The 21,065-nt window shown below is 37.9% G+C and overlaps 1 protein-coding gene across 2 annotated transcripts; it reads right to left on the reverse strand.

The window, feature by feature from the left end:
- Nucleotides 1-957: 957 nt before the first annotated feature.
- On the reverse strand, nucleotides 958-21,030 carry GOLGA3 (golgin A3). 2 transcript variants are annotated; one of them, XM_026037610.1, is made up of 24 exons: nucleotides 20,976-21,030; nucleotides 19,007-19,361; nucleotides 16,901-17,059; nucleotides 15,844-15,956; nucleotides 14,811-15,502; nucleotides 14,265-14,376; nucleotides 13,410-13,716; nucleotides 12,673-12,875; nucleotides 12,231-12,368; nucleotides 11,778-11,939; nucleotides 10,606-10,974; nucleotides 9,585-9,662; nucleotides 8,917-9,180; nucleotides 8,193-8,287; nucleotides 7,173-7,389; nucleotides 6,325-6,468; nucleotides 5,514-5,711; nucleotides 4,856-4,972; nucleotides 4,399-4,538; nucleotides 3,969-4,101; nucleotides 3,644-3,766; nucleotides 3,397-3,561; nucleotides 2,942-3,105; nucleotides 958-2,014 (listed from the first exon to the last, which is right to left on the reverse strand). In XM_026037610.1, exons 2-24 carry the CDS (start codon nucleotides 19,137-19,139, stop codon nucleotides 1,807-1,809), a joined length of 4,434 nt encoding a protein of 1,477 aa, XP_025893395.1. In that variant the 5' UTR covers nucleotides 19,140-19,361; nucleotides 20,976-21,030; the 3' UTR covers nucleotides 958-1,806. The 2 variants fall into 2 exon arrangements, with proteins under 2 accessions (XP_025893395.1, XP_025893394.1); XM_026037609.1 differs by having other exon boundaries at nucleotides 16,778-17,059.
- Between the last annotated feature and the right edge of the window lie 35 nt (nucleotides 21,031-21,065).

Below are 21,065 nucleotides of genomic sequence, written 5' to 3' on the forward strand. Positions count from 1 at the left end.
CCGTATCTTGGGTAACTAAACCCACAGTAACCGATTTCTTCCTTCACCAGCTCCAAAAACCTTAACTTTTAGTACCACTTAAATTTGACCCCATAAAATAAGTTRAAAGTCTAGCAGCTGGGAGGCATGAAGTCATCCAAAACCAGCTTCCTCAAAGAAGCAACTGCCTCTTTAGAAAAAACACATAAATCAGGCATCTGAAAAGTAGACAAGAAAAATTATCTGAATGTTGTCACAGCCAATTATGACAAAAATACTAGATGAAGCGACCTAAATTTTTTTTTTATCCGCTTTTCAGTCTGCTTGTGTTTTAAGCCAATATACAGGGAAAATAATCGAGCTTCTTTCTGTATGTTTTAAAGAAAAAAAAAAACCATGCTGCTACTTGAATTGCCATTGAATCTGCCAAATWATGTCACATGGATTTTGATTCAGGCTCATGCACAGTTGATAAAGCAGTATTTCTGTACTGATTTTTGAATGGGAAGGAGAGCATTGGTTTATCACTGCAGTATGAGCTGCACGAAGCAGCAGGACCCAAGGCAAAAGTACCTAGGATGGGTTACCTTAATAATAATAATCCAGTCAAGGTGTGTCTGCGGAAGGGCTGCCATAGGGCCAACGTTTCCATCCACAGCAGATGCACCTTGCGGTAACAGAGATTATGACAAAAGTGTGGGATTTAAGGAGGCTGTGGAAAATAAAGCTAATAAAAAAAATAATTTCATAGGCATTATAATTTTGTCTTTGAAAGTTAATAATTACATTTCTAAAAGCTCTGGCTTTTGGGTTCCCTAAGCTAGGTTTCCCTAAGCCGTATGTACAGTATTGTCAAAAACAAACCAAAAAAACCCCAAACATTTAAATGTAACATTAAAACAGTGACAGTAACAAAATAAATGTCAGCCTTAACTTACAGAACATAAACATATTTAAACAGATATTCAGAGTCAGAAAATTAAGTTTTTTTCTTATATATATTACACACATACCTTTATCAAGGATGTCTACTTCAAAAGTTGAAATAAAAAAGGTGCAAAAAGTGTTTTTATGTGCAGTGAAGCAAAGCTCCCTACTGGCCTGCAACTGCAAGAGAAAAACTGTGACGCTTCAGAAAACATCTTGGGCACTTCTGCCAAAGATAGTTACTGGTCTCCATTGCTTGCCTTTGCAATCTGTTCTTTTATCATGCGGCCAAAAGTCATCRTCATAACTAGAGATGGCTTCAAATCAAAACTTAAAAAAAAAAATAACAACAACTTTAAAAAAATCTGTGATCTGAAATTCACGAGAGAAGGGGAAGCAGGAAGTGGGCACTGGGGGTGCTTGCATAAATATAGCCAGTTCTTAATTGCTAATGGCTGAACATAAACAGGATTATTTTTGGATACAATCCAAAGCAGTGAAAAACTATGGGGACCAAAAAGCAAAGACACCACCCTCACACCCCCTGAAATTACTTAATTTATCACACTGAGACTGCACAAATGCAGTCTCAGGATCAGGTGCTCTTTTTATTCTCATTTTAAACCCTCTTCTGAATCTTACGATAATCATAAAATGAGTCAAATTTACCAAATGTCGCCTACATGTCAATATTTCAAAATATGGAAAGGTTTCAAACRAACACTTAGAATAGCATGTTCTGCAATTAATGTTTCGCCAGTTTCTCAAAACTGTGCCCTTTGCTTCTAAAGGCAAAAGCAGAACTTTGAACACCATTTTAAAATGGAATAAATAAATAACTTTGATAAAGATTTGTTTACACACTTAAAGCAATAGGAAGACAAACAATTGCTGAGGAGGTTATTGTTTCAAAGCTTCCTTGTCACTAGTGTCACAATTCTGCTTCTTTTCATCTACAGCAGGAATCTCCTGCTGGTCTGATGCAGCTGCAGGACTGGTAGAGGTAACATCCATGAGCTGCCCCTCAATCTGAGTCCATGAAGACATTGATTCGTGTACTGTAATGGTGTGTTCCTCCATCTGACGCTGAAGGCTGTCCATTTCTTGCCTTTTGAAAGCAACAGAAACAAGAAAAAACAATTATCGAGCAGAAAACTAACTGCTAAATAAAAGCTCACTAAAATACCTCAGCCATTTAAGAACAAACAACTAGGATGTACTTAAATGAAAAATAAGAGCCAACAACGCAACATCTCCTTTGCCGCAAGTGCTCGTTGGCAGGCATGATGGAGCACTATTTGTAGTTGCAACCACAACTCCATGAATCTGGTACTCTTGCAGATATAAGACACAACATGAAAGACAGAGGTGAGGAAAGCAGCAGAGAGAAGTTGAAAAAAAGAAAACCCACACACACTACTGCTTCTATCTGACATCAATTTAGTAGAGAGACTAGTCTGACAGTACAAGATTATGTGTCATTATCACAGGCTACCTCTCTATCCCCATAAGCATCCTCCATCAAAGCTCATACATCCAGCCCCATTCTGCCATTAATCTGAAATCCCCATGTTCCTGTAGTTGTAGCTTTCCTGCTTAGAATCTCATGTGCAAGTAAAGAAATGAAAATCTCTGTAGAGAAATGCCTCTTCAGAGATTTCTAACAAATACATTGCCTGGACTCCTATCACAAGCAACCTTGCTGATGCTGCAAGAAGAGATAAATCTTGCTCTACACCAGCAAAAATAACNAAAAAAAAAAAGCTGCTTCTGTTTTGTTCTGCAATGTATTTGAGTGCAAACACTCAACTCTTTAGGAGGGATACTTCGTCTAACATATAGTCAAGGCCTCCCTTTCCCTTTGACATTTCCATATAAACAAACACATGCAAATGCCAGAGCATCTTAATGCCTCATGTATAGCCCTAAKAGGGGAAAAAATAATTCACTTCACAAATCTATTGCTTCTCTTCAGACCAGCAACTGTTTTCTAGAAACATTAAGGTCAATGTGGTTTAAAATAAAAAAGTCATACTTTAATTGCTGGAGACAGCTGTTCAGATTTTTTAAAGGCTCCTTGCTCATAGCTGACGCTGGTTTTAACAGTTCTTCCAGCAAGGCAGCAGGGACAGGACAATCTGGAATTTTGACTGGAGTCACAGGATTTGAAGAGTTATTCTCTCCCTTCAGTTCCTTCCTCTGTTTAAAGAAAAGAAAGAAAGAGAGGAAGAAAAAAACATTAGGCTATTTTCAAGAATACTCACTTTTACCATAAAGTGTCTTGCATCACTCTACTGGTAGACATCTGCATTGTAGAGCAAAATCCAGAAATACATTAATAAGTTTCATGGGTCACAAGCAAAAGTTCCTAAGCTACTGTCATCCACTAGCCTTGTTCATAAGTAAAACTAATACTATCTAGGAGGACTGCACTGTTCCAGTATTGTAAGTAAATTACACTACAATATGTATTCCTTCTACTTAAAATACCTTCTTCATCTTGCCATGCTTCAGGTCCAACTTCAGTTGTTGGTTCTGCTGCAGTAAGGACTTCATACTGTTCTTCAGTTCACTCACTTTAGCCTGGAGGATAAACTTGTCCTTCTGAGTTACTGACAGGTCTTCTCTCACCATTTCCAATTCAGTCTTGATATTCTATAAGGCAAAAGAAGAGAATTAATGTGGTACAARGAAAAGGGGAAAAAATAAAAATAAATCTTTAAGCTAGATCAAATACCTGCAGGACAATTTGTATCCCTTCCAGCTCCTTATGACTRCGCTGTTCACTCATATCCAACTGCTGCTTAAGTGTTTCAATTTCTCTTTCTTTTTGTTCTACTTCCCACTTGAGATCTTCCACCTATGAATAATAAATAACAAAATAAAAAGTTTACAATTCTCTGTAAGAATAATCATTCACAAAATGTAAAGTATTTTATCATTCATGTCTTATGAATCTTTCCTGCTTCTAAGAAAACCTMGTAAAACAAGCTGAATGAAGAATAAATTAAACTATATATTTCAGACAGCTAAGTAAGGAGAAACACAGTGTTTAATTCTACCTCTTGATTTACTCCTGGCTGTTCACTAAGCTTCTCATCCAGGCTCTTCTGCAGAAGTTGGAGTTGAGACCTGGCTTCTGCCAACTCTTGCTGAAACTGTGATACTTCCTGGGAATGTTTCTCATCCTCTACCCTACACAGCAGAATTAACAGAAACAGACACAGCAGTTATTTCGATCTRCCCTTAGAAGGAGTATTCATTGTGCTAGCTATGTAATGATAAAGTGATACAGATTATCCTTTTGTGGCACAAAATTATGTCTATTACATGCTAGTGCACACAACCTGATCAGTTACAGCTTTGACTGGCAGCTTCGCTAATATTTTCACAGCAGGAGTTACATTATGAAAAGATTTTAAATTAGACAGACATTTTCACACAATCCAGCCAATGTTTTAGGAACTTAGACATTTATTACAGAACACTTACTGCAGTTTGTCCACTTCAGCCTGAAGGGCTTGGACAAGCAGTTCTTTGGCATGTAGCTCTTTCTTTATTTCATTGAGCTCCAGAGCAGCAGCTCTGTAATGACGACGGTTATGYGCTGCATCCGCTTTAGCTGCTGCAACCTACACAGGAATAAAGAGAAGTRTCTTTTCTTTATTTACGAGCTACATAAGCTTCTAAGTGCAACTCATAAGGAGAGCTGGACTACAAAGATAGAAAACAAAATGAATGACAGTTAATGAATACGTAAAATGCAGGACGTAACACAGGAGACACAATGGCTTTTTCATACACTGGATATTGAGATAGAAACCCCACAGAAAGCACAGAAAGCATAGAAAGTTTTATAGATCTTGTTCAAAGCTCCTTTTCAAATACTTTACATTTAACTCATTTATTAAATAAAACCAAAGATGACTGTGTTCCTTAAAGTGTTTACCTGTTCCTTAAGGTCTTTAACCTTGGACTTTTCTTTCTCCAGTGAATCCTGCAAAGCTTGAATAAGCTGTTTCATTTGTTGATCTTCTTCCTCTTTCCGCTTCAGAACTGCCTGAACCTGCACCATTTCACAAAATCAAAGATTCAGTAATAAAAAGATATTTTGCGTAAACTCACTGGAAGACCAGAAATGCGAATATTTAAATTGGGAAATATTTGAATAATAGCCAATACAGGGTAGGCAAAACCTCCCTCCCCTGTTCATTGATAATTCTTCCATTCAAACTTAAAATTAGCTATGGCTAAATTGTTGTGTGCCAGAGACTGCTCACTGTCCAAACTCTTTCCTTTACCCCAGGAGTATGTTAYCATTAGCATAAAAAAATAACATTAATCTCAGTGAATCACTACACGACGTTATTTCTACATTCCAACCATCTTAAATACAGAGAACTTTCACTATTGCAAGTATATTTCTTATTGTGACTTTTCTCCAAGAAAAACAATTCTAGGGAAAAAAAAGTTTAGGGTAATAAAATACAGCAACATAGTCTTTAACAATAATTTGCATGTAAATGTACAAATGAATGCCTCTACACCTGGTTATCAGAAATATTAGCTAAATTSCTCTAAATATATTACACCTGGAATTTGAATACCTGGAGGTTCAGCTGTACCAAGTCTGCTTCTCTTTTTGCTAAGGCTGTTTCAAGGATATTGTTGTGCTCCCGCAAAGCGGCGTTGGACTGGCTAAGACCTGTAAGCTTTCCTCGTTCATGTTCCAGTTCAAGGGACAGCTTCTTATTAATTTCTTCTAAACGTTTTATCTTCCTCCTAAAACCTCTAGATTCCTGAAGCTATATCAAAAAAAAAAAAAAGGGGGGGAGGGGGGGGAGAGAAGTCACATTAATATTGGGAGGAAGTTGTGATCTAAACTCATTTAACTTTACTGTTTAGTGTTTTTATTATTGATTTTTTAAAGGACGCTTCAGAAATGTGTTCAGTTAACATTCTTTTCTCCTTTACGAAGACGAAAAGGCTTGCTAAAAGCAGAACCAATATATACTTTTTCATATACAGAAGATATGTGATGAACTAGTATGATTTTTTTTTTTTTTTTGCAGACCTTACAGGCAATGCCCTCCACAAAAATCACCAGGCAACTGTGACTCCCACTAGTTTCAGAGGATAGCGATTCATGCATAACCACCCTCTCATGATGTAAAGTTAGATCTAACATAGAAACTACTTTTCTCTCATCTCTTTTTGCCCAGTACTAYAATTATTCATAAAAACATGTAGGTTAACCCTGTGCAGCAGAATTAGAAAGCGTCACAGAAACAATGTTACCTATGTAAGATTCTAATACCTACATTGTTAGTACAAAATTACGGTACTAGAATTTATCCTCGCCTTTCAGGTGCCTTTTATGGCCATCTCCCCAGGTACAATGTAAATTGAAGCAATCACCTCATCCTCAAGTTCCAGCACTTTCTCTCGGTACTCCTCCAGCTCCTGGCTGGTTAGTGAAATCACTTCTTGCAGCTCTTTTTCCAGCATCAACTTACTGCTGCTAACAGCTTGTAGTTCTGTCTCCAGAGCTTGAATCTTTTCCTAAAGACAAAGAGATCACAGGCCTGGTTAACACCACACTCATTTTCAGAGGCAACTTTGTTTTGTCAAAAAAATATTTCTTTTTCTAGCAAWTATCAAACTACCTGTTAGTGCCCAATGCACAGGGCTTGCTCAGAACTTTCTGCCTGCATCTAATTATTGCTTCTAACACGTTTCATATTTCCACAGAAACCTATAGAATTATTTCTGCCCTCCCTTCCATCCTCCCCTCCCCCAATTAATTCTCTCATTAAACTGTACCACAGCATATCATATAATAAAGTTATGGCTACTCCAAAGAACTTTTAACTGTCAACGAGCAARAACAATAAGAGAAAATTCCAGCAAAACTCCAAGCAGTTTTTTTTTTCCCCTTTAAATAAAATACATGAATACTCAATCAGGAAACCTAACACCTAAGCTGATGTTCCTCCTGAACTTGGTTTGCAATTGGTAACTTGAATGTACCAGTAAAATAAAACACATCAAATTACCACTCTCGAACATAATTTGGAATACATAACATATAATCATAACCAGGGAAATTCTCATTGACCAGCACACTGACACCATGTTCTTATCCAGCTCTACATTCCAGCTAGTAACTTTCCATTACTTCAGTGCAATGTGATATTTTAAGATGGGTACTCTGTAACAAGATAATCCTATCTTTGCACTAATAATGTTAAAAGACCTCTGCATACTTGGGCAATCTGGTTGTTTCCACCATCAGTGATTTGTGCTTTTAGCTTGCTCAGCTCTGCTTCAGCAGATTCTTTGGCACTAAGGGTTTCTTGCAGCCGACGACTAAGGATGCCGACCGCGTTCTCGTAAGCTTTGTGTTTTGCCTTCATCTCTTTCTGAGCACTTGTTAGATCTGACCCCAGACGCTTCATTTTCTGCTTCTGTTCAGTAATGGCCCTGGAGTGACAGGAAAAACGAAACATGTAAAACCAAAATTGCTTGAAAATAACATTGAAGGATTGATTTTTAATATAGCTAAATGGAGGGGAAAATAAATAATAATAATAATAATAATAATAATATTCTTACAGTCCACTTAGCTACTCCATATTTCATCAGTGGAGCTGAAAGGATACTATGTGAGATGGCATCAAGGGCCTTACTGAAGTCAAAGTCAAAACATCAACTTTTGTTCCCTTGTTCCACAGTCGCTTAGCTCAGAAGATACCATCAGTTTGGTACTATATGACTTGCCCTATGCCATGCAACAGCTCGAAGACTCTATATTATATTCTATGCAAATGATATGGTAATTAAGTTGTGAGAATTATTAAAACTCAATATCAAGGAAAATATACAAGATTATTCTAAAAATAAGATGAAATTTAGAGTCTGAATTTAAAATCAGTGGATATGTCATATCACAAAACCTTCAATCTGATTATAATAAGAGCAAATGTTTGTGGTAATACCAACATTTTACTCAGTCATCACTGAAAAACAGAGAATGGAAACCAGAATTAGCTCAGCAAATGTGTTAATGAGAAGTTAACATAATATAGATGCTGAATAGCTTACAATTGCTTACACTGTTGGTTAAATAAGCTGGAACTCCCAAGCAGCAATAACATGGCATTCAGACTGTTATTCAAATTTTCCAAACAAATGACKAGGTGATAGACAGAGACTGACTGCTGAGAATTTGAATATGAAAAATAAATGCTAGAGTTACTTTGTCTATGCTAAAAGAACAGACTTACTTCTTGGCTTCTTCTTGCATTTGTTCTACTTGTAGTTTCAACGCTTGATTTGCCTCAGTAAGAGATGCCATTTGTTCCTTATCAAACTGCAACGACTTGATGGTGAGGAGACAAAAAAAGAGTAAGAAAGGAAGTCTTCGTCTGCTTGCTTTATGTTAGATGTTAAAATAATAATTACTGTATCTAGCTACTGAGCCATGGCAAGTTCTAGATCAACTTCAGCATGAATTGTCAGAATGACTTTTATCTCTGCGTAAAACTATGGGAAGAAAACATCTATTTTGGGGTTCTCCATAACCTTTCTCATCCCTTTTTTATTCTTAAATTCTTTCCTGTGGGGCCATCATCATGACATGAGCTTTATTTTGATCCCTTTATTTTGATTTTACTTTGAGTGTTCACTTTGGGATTAAGAAAGCTGCTTCCTCACCACAAGTCTGCTGTTCATAGAGAATCAGAAAATCATTATGGTTGGAAAAGACCTTCAAGATCATCAAGCCCAACTGTAAACCCTTCATCACTATGCTCCCCTGCTGTCTGACATGAGATGTTAGCAATGGTCAAATAATTATAAAACACCAGTAGATACATGATCTAACACATATACAATATTAAGCAATAACCTTAAACTGCATGACTGCTTGCAAGTTATTTCCAAAATTAATACACATAGCACCATATCCTGCATGTTGTACTCTAAACGTCCAAAGCTTAACGTCCAGACCTGCAGGCGTTTCTCCATATCGTCACGTTCTTTCTGCACAGACTGAAGATGATCCTCAATTTCCATCATCTGCTGTCGAACCTGAGACACTTCCTTCTGTAGTTTTGAATGTTCAGATTCAAGCGATTGTTTTTCAACTTGAAGCTTGAGTAGTTCTCGTTTCAGCTCTTTCATTTCGGAGTCCAGTCGCTTCTTTGTAGCCTTCAGTTCGCTAATTAACTGATCCTTAGAACTTGCATCTCTTCTATAAGCTTCAACCATTACCTAAGACACAAGCGTTTCAGGAAAATTATGTTATCTCTGTTAGAGCTTTATAAACCCAGGAATTTATTGAAGCCTTTATTAATAATACTCTGGGGACGGGTCAAAGAATACAGCAAAATCATAATTCTTTTCACTCTTATTCAAAGACTTTTTTGCAAACTGTGATCAAATAATAACTACTAGTGATGATAAAAAAAATGGAGTTAAGAGTACTTATAGTTCTATTGTGTACTCTTTCTTTACGAGACCGTACTAATTGTGTGCAATTTTATAACTTACTCATACAATTAATACTTTGCAATAAAGAATTTATTTTGAATATAATTCCTCAAGCAAGTACTGTTTTATGAGGCAAGAAAACAATGACATTTCAAGATTCTCTGAAATAACTTGTTTTTGCTTACCTTCTGCTGCAGGAACTGCTCCTTTACTTTTTGAACCTGTTTCTTAAGRCTGGAATTTTCTTGTTGTAGATTTTCTACCTGACAGAGCAAACAAAAAACAAACAAACAAAAGAATATATTACCTCACTTGTACTCTAAATTATTTCAAGCAGTGACAGGGGACCCTGTTTCTGAATAGGCATCAGAGTAGCAAAGCAAGATAACACATTTTATACCTTAATTANAAAAAAAGCCAATCAAGTTATAACAAGACTTGCATCATGAGTTTGAAATAGTGAAAAATTATACCTCAGGAATACAATGTCCCCTTATCCTTAAAGGTTTAAGTATACATATACTGTACCCAAATGACAACACTTCACACATACATGGCCAAATGAAGAAAGCAGCTGATTCTTTGAAGGAAAAAGAAGGGGGGGGGGAAAAAAAAAAAAAAAAAAAAAGCCTAAGGATTAAGCTTGTGCTTGTAAACTAGTTCAGTGACTTGGGCCAGGGAGAAGGAACCACACTCACATGGTATAGAACAACATTCAGAAGCACAACCTAGTATATCATTTCAAAACAAAAGACACACCTAAACATGACCAGGTTCCTGCAAGTCAAAGAGCTTTGGCTCAGTGTCGCAGAAATGGGGAAAGGGAAAGTTACTTCCGAAAGTTGTGTGATTTAACTCAGAACGATTACTTTTTAAAGCTCATGTATTTTAGAAAGATGTTCATTTTGGGAAACAAAAAGAAGAAGATCATTTAAACTCATCTTTCCATCTCATACCACTTGGTTTCTAGATGCATTTATTCATTCGCGTGGAATTAAAGTAAATATCCCAGTGCTGCAACAATGTAAAGGGTCAAATAGTCCACCATCAGGGAAACATTACAGATATAAAATGTTCCCACTAACTAAATCATGCATTCAAAATTGTGTACACATATCTCCTAATGTACTTTGCTCTGTCGTGTGCCTTTTGCAATACTCAAACGCAACATCTATTTTTAATAGGATMCTTTCAGAGATTCATTACCTGGCTTGACTTTATTGCTATTTCTTGCCTCAGTTGCTCTAAGATTTCTGATGCTACTTCTGTATTTTCTCCAAGGCATTTTGCTTCTTCATCAAGTTGCTCTTTGTTTGCTTTTGCCGTCTGCAGAGCTACTTCCAGGACAATTTTCTCATTCTGCAAATACTGGATCATGTCATCTTTAGATGWAGCATCGCTTTGGAGCTCTTCTAACTTGGCCTTCAGTTCATCGTACTGTGTCTGCAAGTCATCCAGCGACTGCTCTTTGGTGTGCAACGTCTCTTGGGCAAGGGTGAATTGCTTCATTAGATCTAGATGTTCTTGCTGTAAAGATTCAAGCTGCAGATCTCGCTGATGCAAGGTCAATTTGACCTGAGAAAAAGTATTTTAAGATTAAATTCATATAAAATGAATTCTGTATTTGCTAATGCACTTCAACAAAAAGAAAATGGAAAATAGCAACTGCCACTGAGGTTCTAGGAGAAAATAACAGATGATTAAAACATTTTTAACATTCCTTTTCTCTGTTAATGGCATTGTTTGCCTTGTATAGCRTCTGCATTGTTACAGGCTAAGCAATAATCAAAATAAGAAACCTAAAATAAAACTGTGAATTTTGCTTAATAAGTTTTGATTTCTAAGTTTGGATTTTTGAACCAAAGTAAATACCGAAGGCAAGTCCAGTGTTACTAATGATAAAGTCAKGTAATTACGTGAAATATAATATTGAGATACCACAAATTAATTTTATTCCAGCCTTTGACATATCAGATTTGTATTACTGCATCAAGGCTCTGTAGTAAAGTGTATGTTTACTACTCTGCAAGAATAATGACATACTATCTAACAGAAGACTTCTTCAATGGATGTTTTTCTTGTCTATATATTATTACATATTGAATTCACTAGCAATCTAACATCTACAAGRGAATAGTTCTGAAATATCAAAAAAGTACCTTTACTAAGACAGCAAAAGGGAGGATGTCATATGATATTTAAGGCTGATGGTCAGAAAGGGTGTCTTTTCACCTGGGATTGCATAACTTGGAAATGCACTTCATTTCTGCAGCAATCTTTCAGAAGGCTTAAAAACAGTTGAGAACTCAGTACCTGTTTACTACAGTCTTTTCAACCACATTAATATTTTAAAACCCTTAGGATGTTGCCCAGTCTACCTGATCCAATTCTTGCTCCAGTGTTGCTGCAGAATCAGCCATTTTCTGAAGCTGTTCTTTCTCATCCTCAAACTCTTCTAATTTTCTCTGCAGATCTTCTTCCACCATGGTTTTGGCTTCCTGGATCTGCATGAATGCAGCTTCCTGATCTAACATGTCAGCCTGCACACACACAAAAAAAAAACAAAGAAAAGAAAAAGTGATGTTTGCCTTTTGCGTCTGTACTGAAGCCATCCACTCATGTATTTTATAAGAAACCTTAGAATAATAGAGAATGTGGTGCATATTTATGTGCGTAGATACAGATACGTGTGTGTGTGTATTCATTAAATAGTATCACGTCCTTCCTAACTTGATAAAAGATGCAAATAAAAATAATCTGTAAGTACTAAAATCCAACTGTGTGGGGATAACCTACAGCCTCAATRTTCTGGAGATCATTTACTACCTTACCTCAATGTTTTGCAGTTGTGCTGCAATACGTTCTTTTTCTTTGATAGATCTGTGCTGAGTCTCAGTCAATTGCTGGGACAATGTCACATTCTCCAGCTTGAGGTGTTCCAACATCCCTGCTTGGGTCATTTGGCCAGCCTGAAGGAAGGAAGAAATGGCAGATTCAGACACACAGTCAAAGCTTGGCCAACAAATAAGATTTTTATGGGAAAAACACAAAATAAAAAGTTGAATTTATCTTACCTCAGCTACTATTTATATGGTTGTGCAGACGTTGGTTAAATTATGCCTCAACATTAACATGAGCTAAGACTTAAAAAAAATCATATTCTCCATAAGAACACACAAAAGAAACTGGCTCCCCCAGTTCATAAACAATGTTATCTCCATAAAACTAACAAAGAAAAGATTGTCAGCCCTGTGTACAAGCAAGCTCCAATACCTGTATATTGGCCATCTCGCTCTGCAGCCTGACACGGGCCTCCTGTGCTAGTACCAGCTGCTGCTGGTACCACTGCCGCACGTTTTGGAGTGATGCGATTTCTGTTTCGGACACCTTCAGCTTATTGGTCAGCGTAGTCCGTTCTAACTGCACCTTCTGAAGCTGGCTCTGTAAGGAAGTCAACTGCTGTCGCAAATCCTGAACTAGAAAAGGAAAAAACAAAGAATTCAGCCTATGATGCTCCACAGTTCTATTTTTCATCTACATATTTTCAAAATCTATTGCTATATTCATGCAGCATTCATGTGCGTAACTATATAAAGAATTGTCTGTTCCTGCAGAAGAGGAAATACTAGAATTCAGAGCATCAGGGTTGTAACAGAACATAAGTATAATAGGTGTCCAAGGTTACTTAGAGTTAAAAAAAAAAAAAAAAAAAAAAAAAAAACACCCTATTTAAAAAGATCAGAAAGTACATATCTGACATCAAGTTCATCATTACAAAATCAGTATGTGTGCCATTTTAAAAATCACAAGTTCATTCTCAAACAGTTCTTATTTATGCCTCCCTCTCCAAGCAAGCAAGACCCTGAAAACTGTGACACTTCTGAGACATAAAACACAAAATAATCACCTTACAATTAAGACCATTTGATTAATATTCTATTAACGAAAGATGAACTAAAATTCCTTCTAATGTTAAAMCTCAGAATTTTGTTGAAAATACAACAGCTCACCTGTGCTATCTCTAGTGAGGACATTCTTTTGCATATCTTCAACCTTCAACATTAGTCTTTGGTACTGCTCCTCTGCCAACTGCAAATCATTATTGGAAGCTGCTAAACTGGCATTCTTGGCTTCCAAGGCGTTTTGCAGCTCAGCCATTGCTCGTTCCAGATCCCAGCACGACTGCTTTAGCGTGGCCACTTCTGAGCTCAGAGATTCCTGCTTCTCTTGGCTGTTTTGGCTGTATTCCACCTGCGCCTGAAGCTTCATGTTCAAAGCTGCAAGTTGTGCCTGGAGCTCAGTCTTCTCTTTGAGAGCCTGAGCATGTCCAAAAAAAATTAAATACAGAAGTCTCATGAGAAAGTTAGTAGATTAAGAAAATGGACAAATATATTAACGGCTGACTAACACATATGTTTAGCAAAAAGGTTTTACTGAAGACCACTTGCTTCACCGTAAAATGATTTTTAAATGTGATACCTCTATTTTTTTTCCAACATACAAGGAAAATACTGAAAAAACGCACAAGATGCATAGCATCTTTATTAAAAAACTGAACAGAATATTGGCATGTTAGACAGACATTTCCACACTAAGTAGAGCCATCAATCTGCCCAAAGAAAATACAGCTAAACAGATATTGGTAACATTAGCTTGGATTTATCATTTCTTTTACTCAGCCTGTTCCCCCTCTCCTCGTTAAATCTCTTGAAGACTTCGACTTAAATTTTTCYTCAACATCCTTGTAATGTATCCTACTCAACAATATATTTACAAAAACAAACTCTCAATAGCAAGGTGTAGGAGGCTCTTGAAAAATAATTAACATAATTTGCGAAATAGAAAATGAATTTTAATTTCTCTACCTGATTAGCTTCCAGTGAGAGTGCTTCTAGCTGCCCTTCAAGTCTCATCTTCTCCTTTAAGACCTGCAACACTTCATCGTGGGTTCCTGCGATAGAGCTTTCCATAGATACACTGGAGACAGAGACATCACATACAGTTAGATGTCTGGAATACAATCCTACCTGAAGAGAAGTGAAACTGAAATTAAGACTTTCAGACTTCAAGGCAATCTACTTCCTACATGACCTAGAACTTGGGGCATTTTTTTCTGGCTTTATGAAGTATCCAGAACACAGTGAAACAACCTTCACTTCCACCCAAAAAGACAAAAAAATTACTTTCACACTTAGGTTACACAGGCTAGCTTCCCATATTTGAAGCAACTAGAATCTACTGCATATTTGTGATTTTGCAAAATCATAAAATTTAAAAATGATAAAACATTTGATTAACTAACCAAAATAGATCTAGATCTAATGTTAGCAAAAGACTGATGCTTAGAATGCCTACTTCAGAAAAATATGACAGAGAGTAATAGCCTCCCTGTAATACATTTTTTTGCTTACCTGCTGGAAATACTCTCTCTTCTACTCCGTACTTCTCCATTAACTCCTTGCTCTTGGGCCTGGTGCTCCACTGCCGCAGCCTGGAGCACCTCACTGAYGGAAGGAAATTGCCCCATCGCATCAGGATGTATCTTCTGACCATTTATTGTATATGGAATACCCTGTTTGTCTTCTGCATTCTGTAATCTGCTGTACAGCCCTTTTCCTGACACACTGCTATAGGTAGAGCTGTCGCTCTCATTTCCATCCAGCCTCATTCCCACTTCACTCCCATCAATCTCTGAAATACTATCTCCTGCTAAAGAGGAATTCTCTATTCGATCATCTATATCAGAGGGTTGACTAATCTCAGAAACAACTGAGGTTGGACCACTTCTGTTTTGCTTCAGAGTCCCACCAGATAAATCAGCAGCCACCAAATTCCTTGTAGCATTTGTAGTGTCCAAATCTTCGGTTCTGTAATCAGCCAAGGACCGAATCTTACTGGATTTAGATTTTGAACTTCTTCTCTCTTTTGAGGATGATGGYAGTCCCAAGCTACCCAGTTTCGGCCCCCGGGGGACACTGGTCCGTAGAAAGGAGTATTCTTTAGTCATTGCTACAGTGCTAGCTCTCGGTAAGATCTCTGGATTTAACATCAGCTCGGGATCCAACGTGCTGGAGGGCCGGTTTTTGGTTTTGGACTGWCTAGACTAAAAGAAATCAAAAGAAATCAGTGAAAAATAAATTCCAGATTATTACATTTGAACCACCACAAAGGACTTATCTTGTCTTAGAACTTAAGGTGTAATGCTTTAAGCTTTCTACCAGTACTTAAAGTTATGCAAGAATTTATGAATAAGATAAACTAAATCAGTAATTGACCCTGTTAAAAAAAAAAAAACAACCCACCACATGCTAGAAAATGAAGGTAGACTAAAATCTATGAAAATGAAAGAACGAAAGCCAAATTTTGCATGTCCAGAAGGAAAAAATATTTTCTCACACTTGTAAAAATKGTACAGTTGAAAAACTCCTGCACTGTGACACTCACTCTTTCTTGATGTCTCTTYACTCTATATTGTTTGAGCTGTTCTTCTAGCCTACGTCTTGCTTGAAGTCGTATTTGTTCTTCTTTCTCCAAAGGGAGTGAAGACTCTGCTGAGCCTGTAAGTGAAGGGTTATCTTTTTGTCAAATGGAAAAACTCAACACAGACAAGTCTGATGCAAAGAGGAAAAGCTCCATCAGCAACATGCTGCATGCTAAAGCAAGACACACAAGGAAAGCCTTTCAGCACGCACCTCGGAACACCCTGCGATATAGCCTTGTGTAAGCATTCATATAGCCAGTGATTTCAACTTTTCAGTATACAATTGGTGTAGTTTCTCCAAATACCCAATCCAAATGCTACAGCAAGACCAAGGCCATTACTAATCATACCTGGTCTGCAGGTCTGAGAGAAGTGGAATTATAAAACTGARTAAGAGTATAAGGTCTATTCACCCCTTACAGGTCAGGGAAAGGTTATTCCCCAGATACATTATCTTATGCTTCTTTAACCCACACTAAAACTTCGCATCAGTAAGGCTTTTTAAAAAGCTTTATTATAAATCTTGAAAAATCCTGCAGTCTGAAACACTCCCCCACTTATTATTTAGCTTAAAAATCACCTGGTTCTGCTGTCTGTTTTCCTTCACAGTCACCTGTTACTCCTGATAATTAGGAAGATTAGAATAGCTCCAATCCCAGAAAGCATAAATTCCCCTTCAGCATAAGAATAATTTTTAAATGTTAAGGCACGTGCTTTAGTTGCAGCAGAAGGCGATTACTGAAAGAAAATGAATTTAGGTTCAAAGTGAAAGCTTACTGCAAAAATGAAGTTTAGTCTAAGCTTATATGAACTCTTAGGGATTCTACAGACAGGCTCAGAGTAAAAAGCTTTATGCAGCAAGAGAAAGCAGGGGCTCTACAGTAAACAGATGCTTACACAATTCAGTTTCTTGCATKGGAAGACTTAGTTTGAGAGACTGCAAAGCTTCTTTTCTAAGAACTATGCCCTCAGCACTAGTYCCCTGAGACTTCCTTATGTTGCCACGGAAAGCAGCCACACCTGGGGATGACTCTTGACCCTGCAGACTGCTGGTGGGATCGAAAGATAAAGGAGAGTCGGGGAAGAGCGACTCTGGCCCATTCTGACAGGCTTCGCCTTTGTTGTTGATCTCCAGGCTTCCCTCTTCATTTGGCACTTTGTTGACATTAATACTGGTAGCTGGGAAAGAAAGTTAAACATAGCGAAGCTGTAAGACATCCCATTAAGCTTTGCCCCTCCACCCAAGTGATAACATTTGCATTTAGACAGTATGAATATACAAACTGATAGTGATAGTTTGATAGCTATCACCAAAGGGAAATTAGAGACTTTTATACCTTCATTTAGAAAAAACAGAAAAACATAGCATAGAATACTGTGCTTCACTGCCTTAAAAACTGCATAGTGCCTTCAAACACGATCACAAACACAATATATATATATATATATATGCGCACACACACAGTTACACTAAGAACATGTGCTGGCTTTTCCAAGCTGGATCAGTCAGCTCACTGACTTGGTTCACCTTGCAATCACAAAAACACTTGTGCAGACAGGAGGGAAGAGACAGGTCTATAACAAGGACACAAAGGAGGAAAAAAATAGGACTGTTTCCACTAATAACTAACCAATGTAAGTCAGTGTTGAAGGCACTGTAAAATTGCAGCTTTGCAGCTTACACTGCCAAAACTTAATTCATGAGCTGAGTGTTATGAATAGCCACAGGATGCCAGAAATAACAAGATACTTCACATATTCAGAAATACTGTTTCTACCCATATTTCTGAAACTGCAGACATTACTATACTCAGCTTATATTTTACTCATGGTTTTATTTTCACAACTGCATGTTTTATATGTGTAGAAAAGGTTCTGGAGCAAAATTCTGGAGGAATGCTTTCTGAAGAAATGCCGTAAGGCATTTGGAATCAAAATGCTGCCTTGAACTAAAGTAATTTAATTGCTTTAGTGACCTTAAAGATGCCTTTTTTTTTTTTCTCCTCCTTCTCCTCCTTCTCTCCTCCTTTCTGAACAGTGAAGGAGAAGATGCAGTTGGATTAGAAATAACAGAAAGACATACTACCTATTTGTAAGGCACAATTCAACTGTTTGGAAAATACCCAACAAAGGGAAAGTCAGAAAAGAGTCTAATCTCCAACATAAAAGATAATGAATCATCACACAGCTACACTTTGCCAGTCTGATACAGGGCAGTATGACAAATGCAGATAAAGCCTCAGGACTCCACTTCCTTGCCTGTGASAAGATGACAAATCTGCAGCATGCTGGGAGTGTGCAAGATCAACAGCTTCATCACATGAGCACCTCCTGGCCACCAAGAAAAGTTCCTTTTACAGCAGGCACCGTGCACTGCCACAGCTGCTAAACACGGGCTACTCCACTCACCTATGCACATACCCTCATTGACCTCAAGCATGAAATTTCAAATCAAGAAAAGGAAGAAGTTTCCACAATGAGAATACAAGAGGTTTCACAGTGAGGCTACTGAACCTCCTTTCTGGAGATTCTGGAGATTTTGAAAACTTCAGAGGACAAATCCTTGAGCAACTGGAGCTAACTTTTGAAGCTAGATCTGCTCTGAGTGCAAGACTGGACTAGATGATCTACAGAAGTATTTTCTGATTTTTTTTTCCTCCTTCCCTGATATTAAAATCTACTCAGATTCTTGCATACTTAAGGTTCCTGTAAACGGATACTTTTTTTTTATTACAGAACTTGCCGCTATATAAAAATAGTTTTGAAATAAATTGTGCAGTACATGCTAGAATCTCTCTTCCATAAATAGAAGCGAAGACTTCTAGGGTACGTTTTCCAAATTAAGTTCATTTAGATAACAAACATTTACTAATTTCAGAGGCAAAAAAAAAAGAAAAAAATCATGGACTTCTGCTGCAACAATCTTTCCAAACTATTAGTTCTAAAGATTTTCAGGAACATATTCCTGAAGACATTATCAGAAGACAGAATAATAGGCTGAACAGCATGTATATAACTATTTATTTAACGGTTTGTTTTGTTTTGAATGACTAAGTTTTAAAATGAAAAATAGTTTGAAATCTTGCTAAAACTAGGAAATGATTCTGTGTAAATGAAATAACTTACTGTTAATTTCATCTCTTGTAACTGGCAGATCTGACTCAGCCTTATGACCCAGAAGTTCTTCGGTCTTGCTAGGGGCCCCTTGGCCACTTCTGTTCTCCAGCAGAACATCCTGCTGGACAGGTGAAGAGTCCATGGTAAAAACAAGCCAGGTCCCAGGAAAGATACTCTAAATAATTTGTCTCCAAATGAGCTACCAAGTCCTGTTTCTCTCCATTAGCAACAGCAGCAGCAAGATGTTAGACAGGAGCTCAGGTCTGAGCTTTGCATTGTCGGCTTGCAGCAGGCAGCAGAATAATTCCAGGAGGTCATGAAAGCAGCTCACAGCCAGATACGGATCACCAAGGAGCCGGGTTCTCTAGAAACAAACGTAGTTATTTTACAAGTCTTTCTCACGGCTTTGAAAATCACAGTGCATAAACAAGTAGCAGTTACAGATAACTCACCAGACCATCAACTCCAATGCTCATAACCAGGGCACGGAGTAACCAAGGCAATAAAATACAAACAAGCGTCCAGCTTTTGCAAATAGGAAGTGATCTATTTAATGCTTTTATTGTTTTATTTTTATTTTTTTAAGTAATATTGACACATCAATGTAATGATGCCACAGAGCCTTTCTAATGGAAATAGGTCTCCTTGGTCTCAGGTTTAGTAATCTAGAAGCCTGCTCTGCAAAYTGTAGTCTGGACTTTCAGTCTCTTCCATTTCAAGGACAAATTGTCATATAAGCTTCAATGACTTATTTACAATGCAGCAGGGAATATAGACTTCATTATTTTAAAATGACATCATTACTCTTTACTTGTCTCCAGAAAAACAAAAAAACAAATAAAAAAAAATATATATATCACTTTACAGAGCCTAAACTACTAATGACAGCTTGCATAGACAGTTGAATGTGACCCAGCTGCAACTCARCACTGGCCTTCTTTCACGGCATGTCGAGAGCAGGCTTTCCAAAGGCAGTTTATAGACTTCCTAAATGATCCTCCAGCCATCCAGAACTTCGATTCAGAGATGTATCCAGTCAGCTGATATTACGGGACATGAAGCTATTATGGTCACTCCAGTTATTCAAGTTCCGTTCAAATAGTTGCTAACAACTGGTCAGTAAAAATTGAACTTAGAAGACTGTAAATTGTTAGGGATACCAATTTACTAAAGAAGCATCAAAAATTCCCAGTTWAAAAAATAAATAATTAAAAAAAAGGCTCAAGGGAATTTTGAGTCGGGGTATTTTAGTTGTATTTTTACATGCTACCAGCAGGTACATGAGCAATGAAGAACTGAAGAGGCAGCAAATAAAAATGGAGCAGCATCTAAAACAGACATCACTACTATACAGAAAGTCAAACACACACAACAATCTGCTATTGATTTTACAACCTTTTCCATGCAGTAAAACCTACAATAAAGCTTCCAGAAGAACAACCACTAAACCATATAGGTGCTACACCAGAACAAGCCACAAAGGGACCCAGAGACAAAAGGCAAGCTCGACTTGGAGACTGCAAAACCCAGCCGATATTACATGATTTCTTGGCGACTCCTAGCTGAGAGCAGTATCTGCTTCCTTGTCACAGCCATACACATTTTAGAGGCGAATTTAAATTTTTTTTTTACGTTTCTTTTATTTTTATATAACTATGTCTGTGAAGAATGGCTTTCTCTTCCATTAATCGKCCTTAAATGTTAAGCGTTTTGTGTATTTTGGCCTCGGATCCGCGCTGGATAATTCGTTCCACAATAACCAAGGGTCGCGCGTGCCCAAACACACCCACGCCACGGAAACCCGGTAGGAAAACACGCGATTTTGTTTAAAGCCCCGGTGAGGAGGAAGGGGCAGAGCCCGGCCCCGGGGCAGCCCCCGCCCGAGGAGCCCGGGCCGAGTGCAGGCCCAAAGCCCCGCGGGGCCGAACCGAACCGGACCGAGTCCCTCCCCCCGCCGCGGTTCCCCGCGCCCGCAGACCTGGAGCTGCCGCCGGGCGCTCGGCTCCAGCCCGAGACGTGGCGCTGCCTGGGCGGGAAGGGGCGGGCAGGGCGCGGCGGTGCAACGCGC

The sequence above is a fragment of the Nothoprocta perdicaria genome, unplaced genomic scaffold, assembly GCF_003342845.1.
Source record: "Nothoprocta perdicaria isolate Ctin4 unplaced genomic scaffold, notPer1 scaffold_2, whole genome shotgun sequence".
Taxonomy (NCBI): Eukaryota; Metazoa; Chordata; class Aves; order Tinamiformes; family Tinamidae; genus Nothoprocta; species Nothoprocta perdicaria.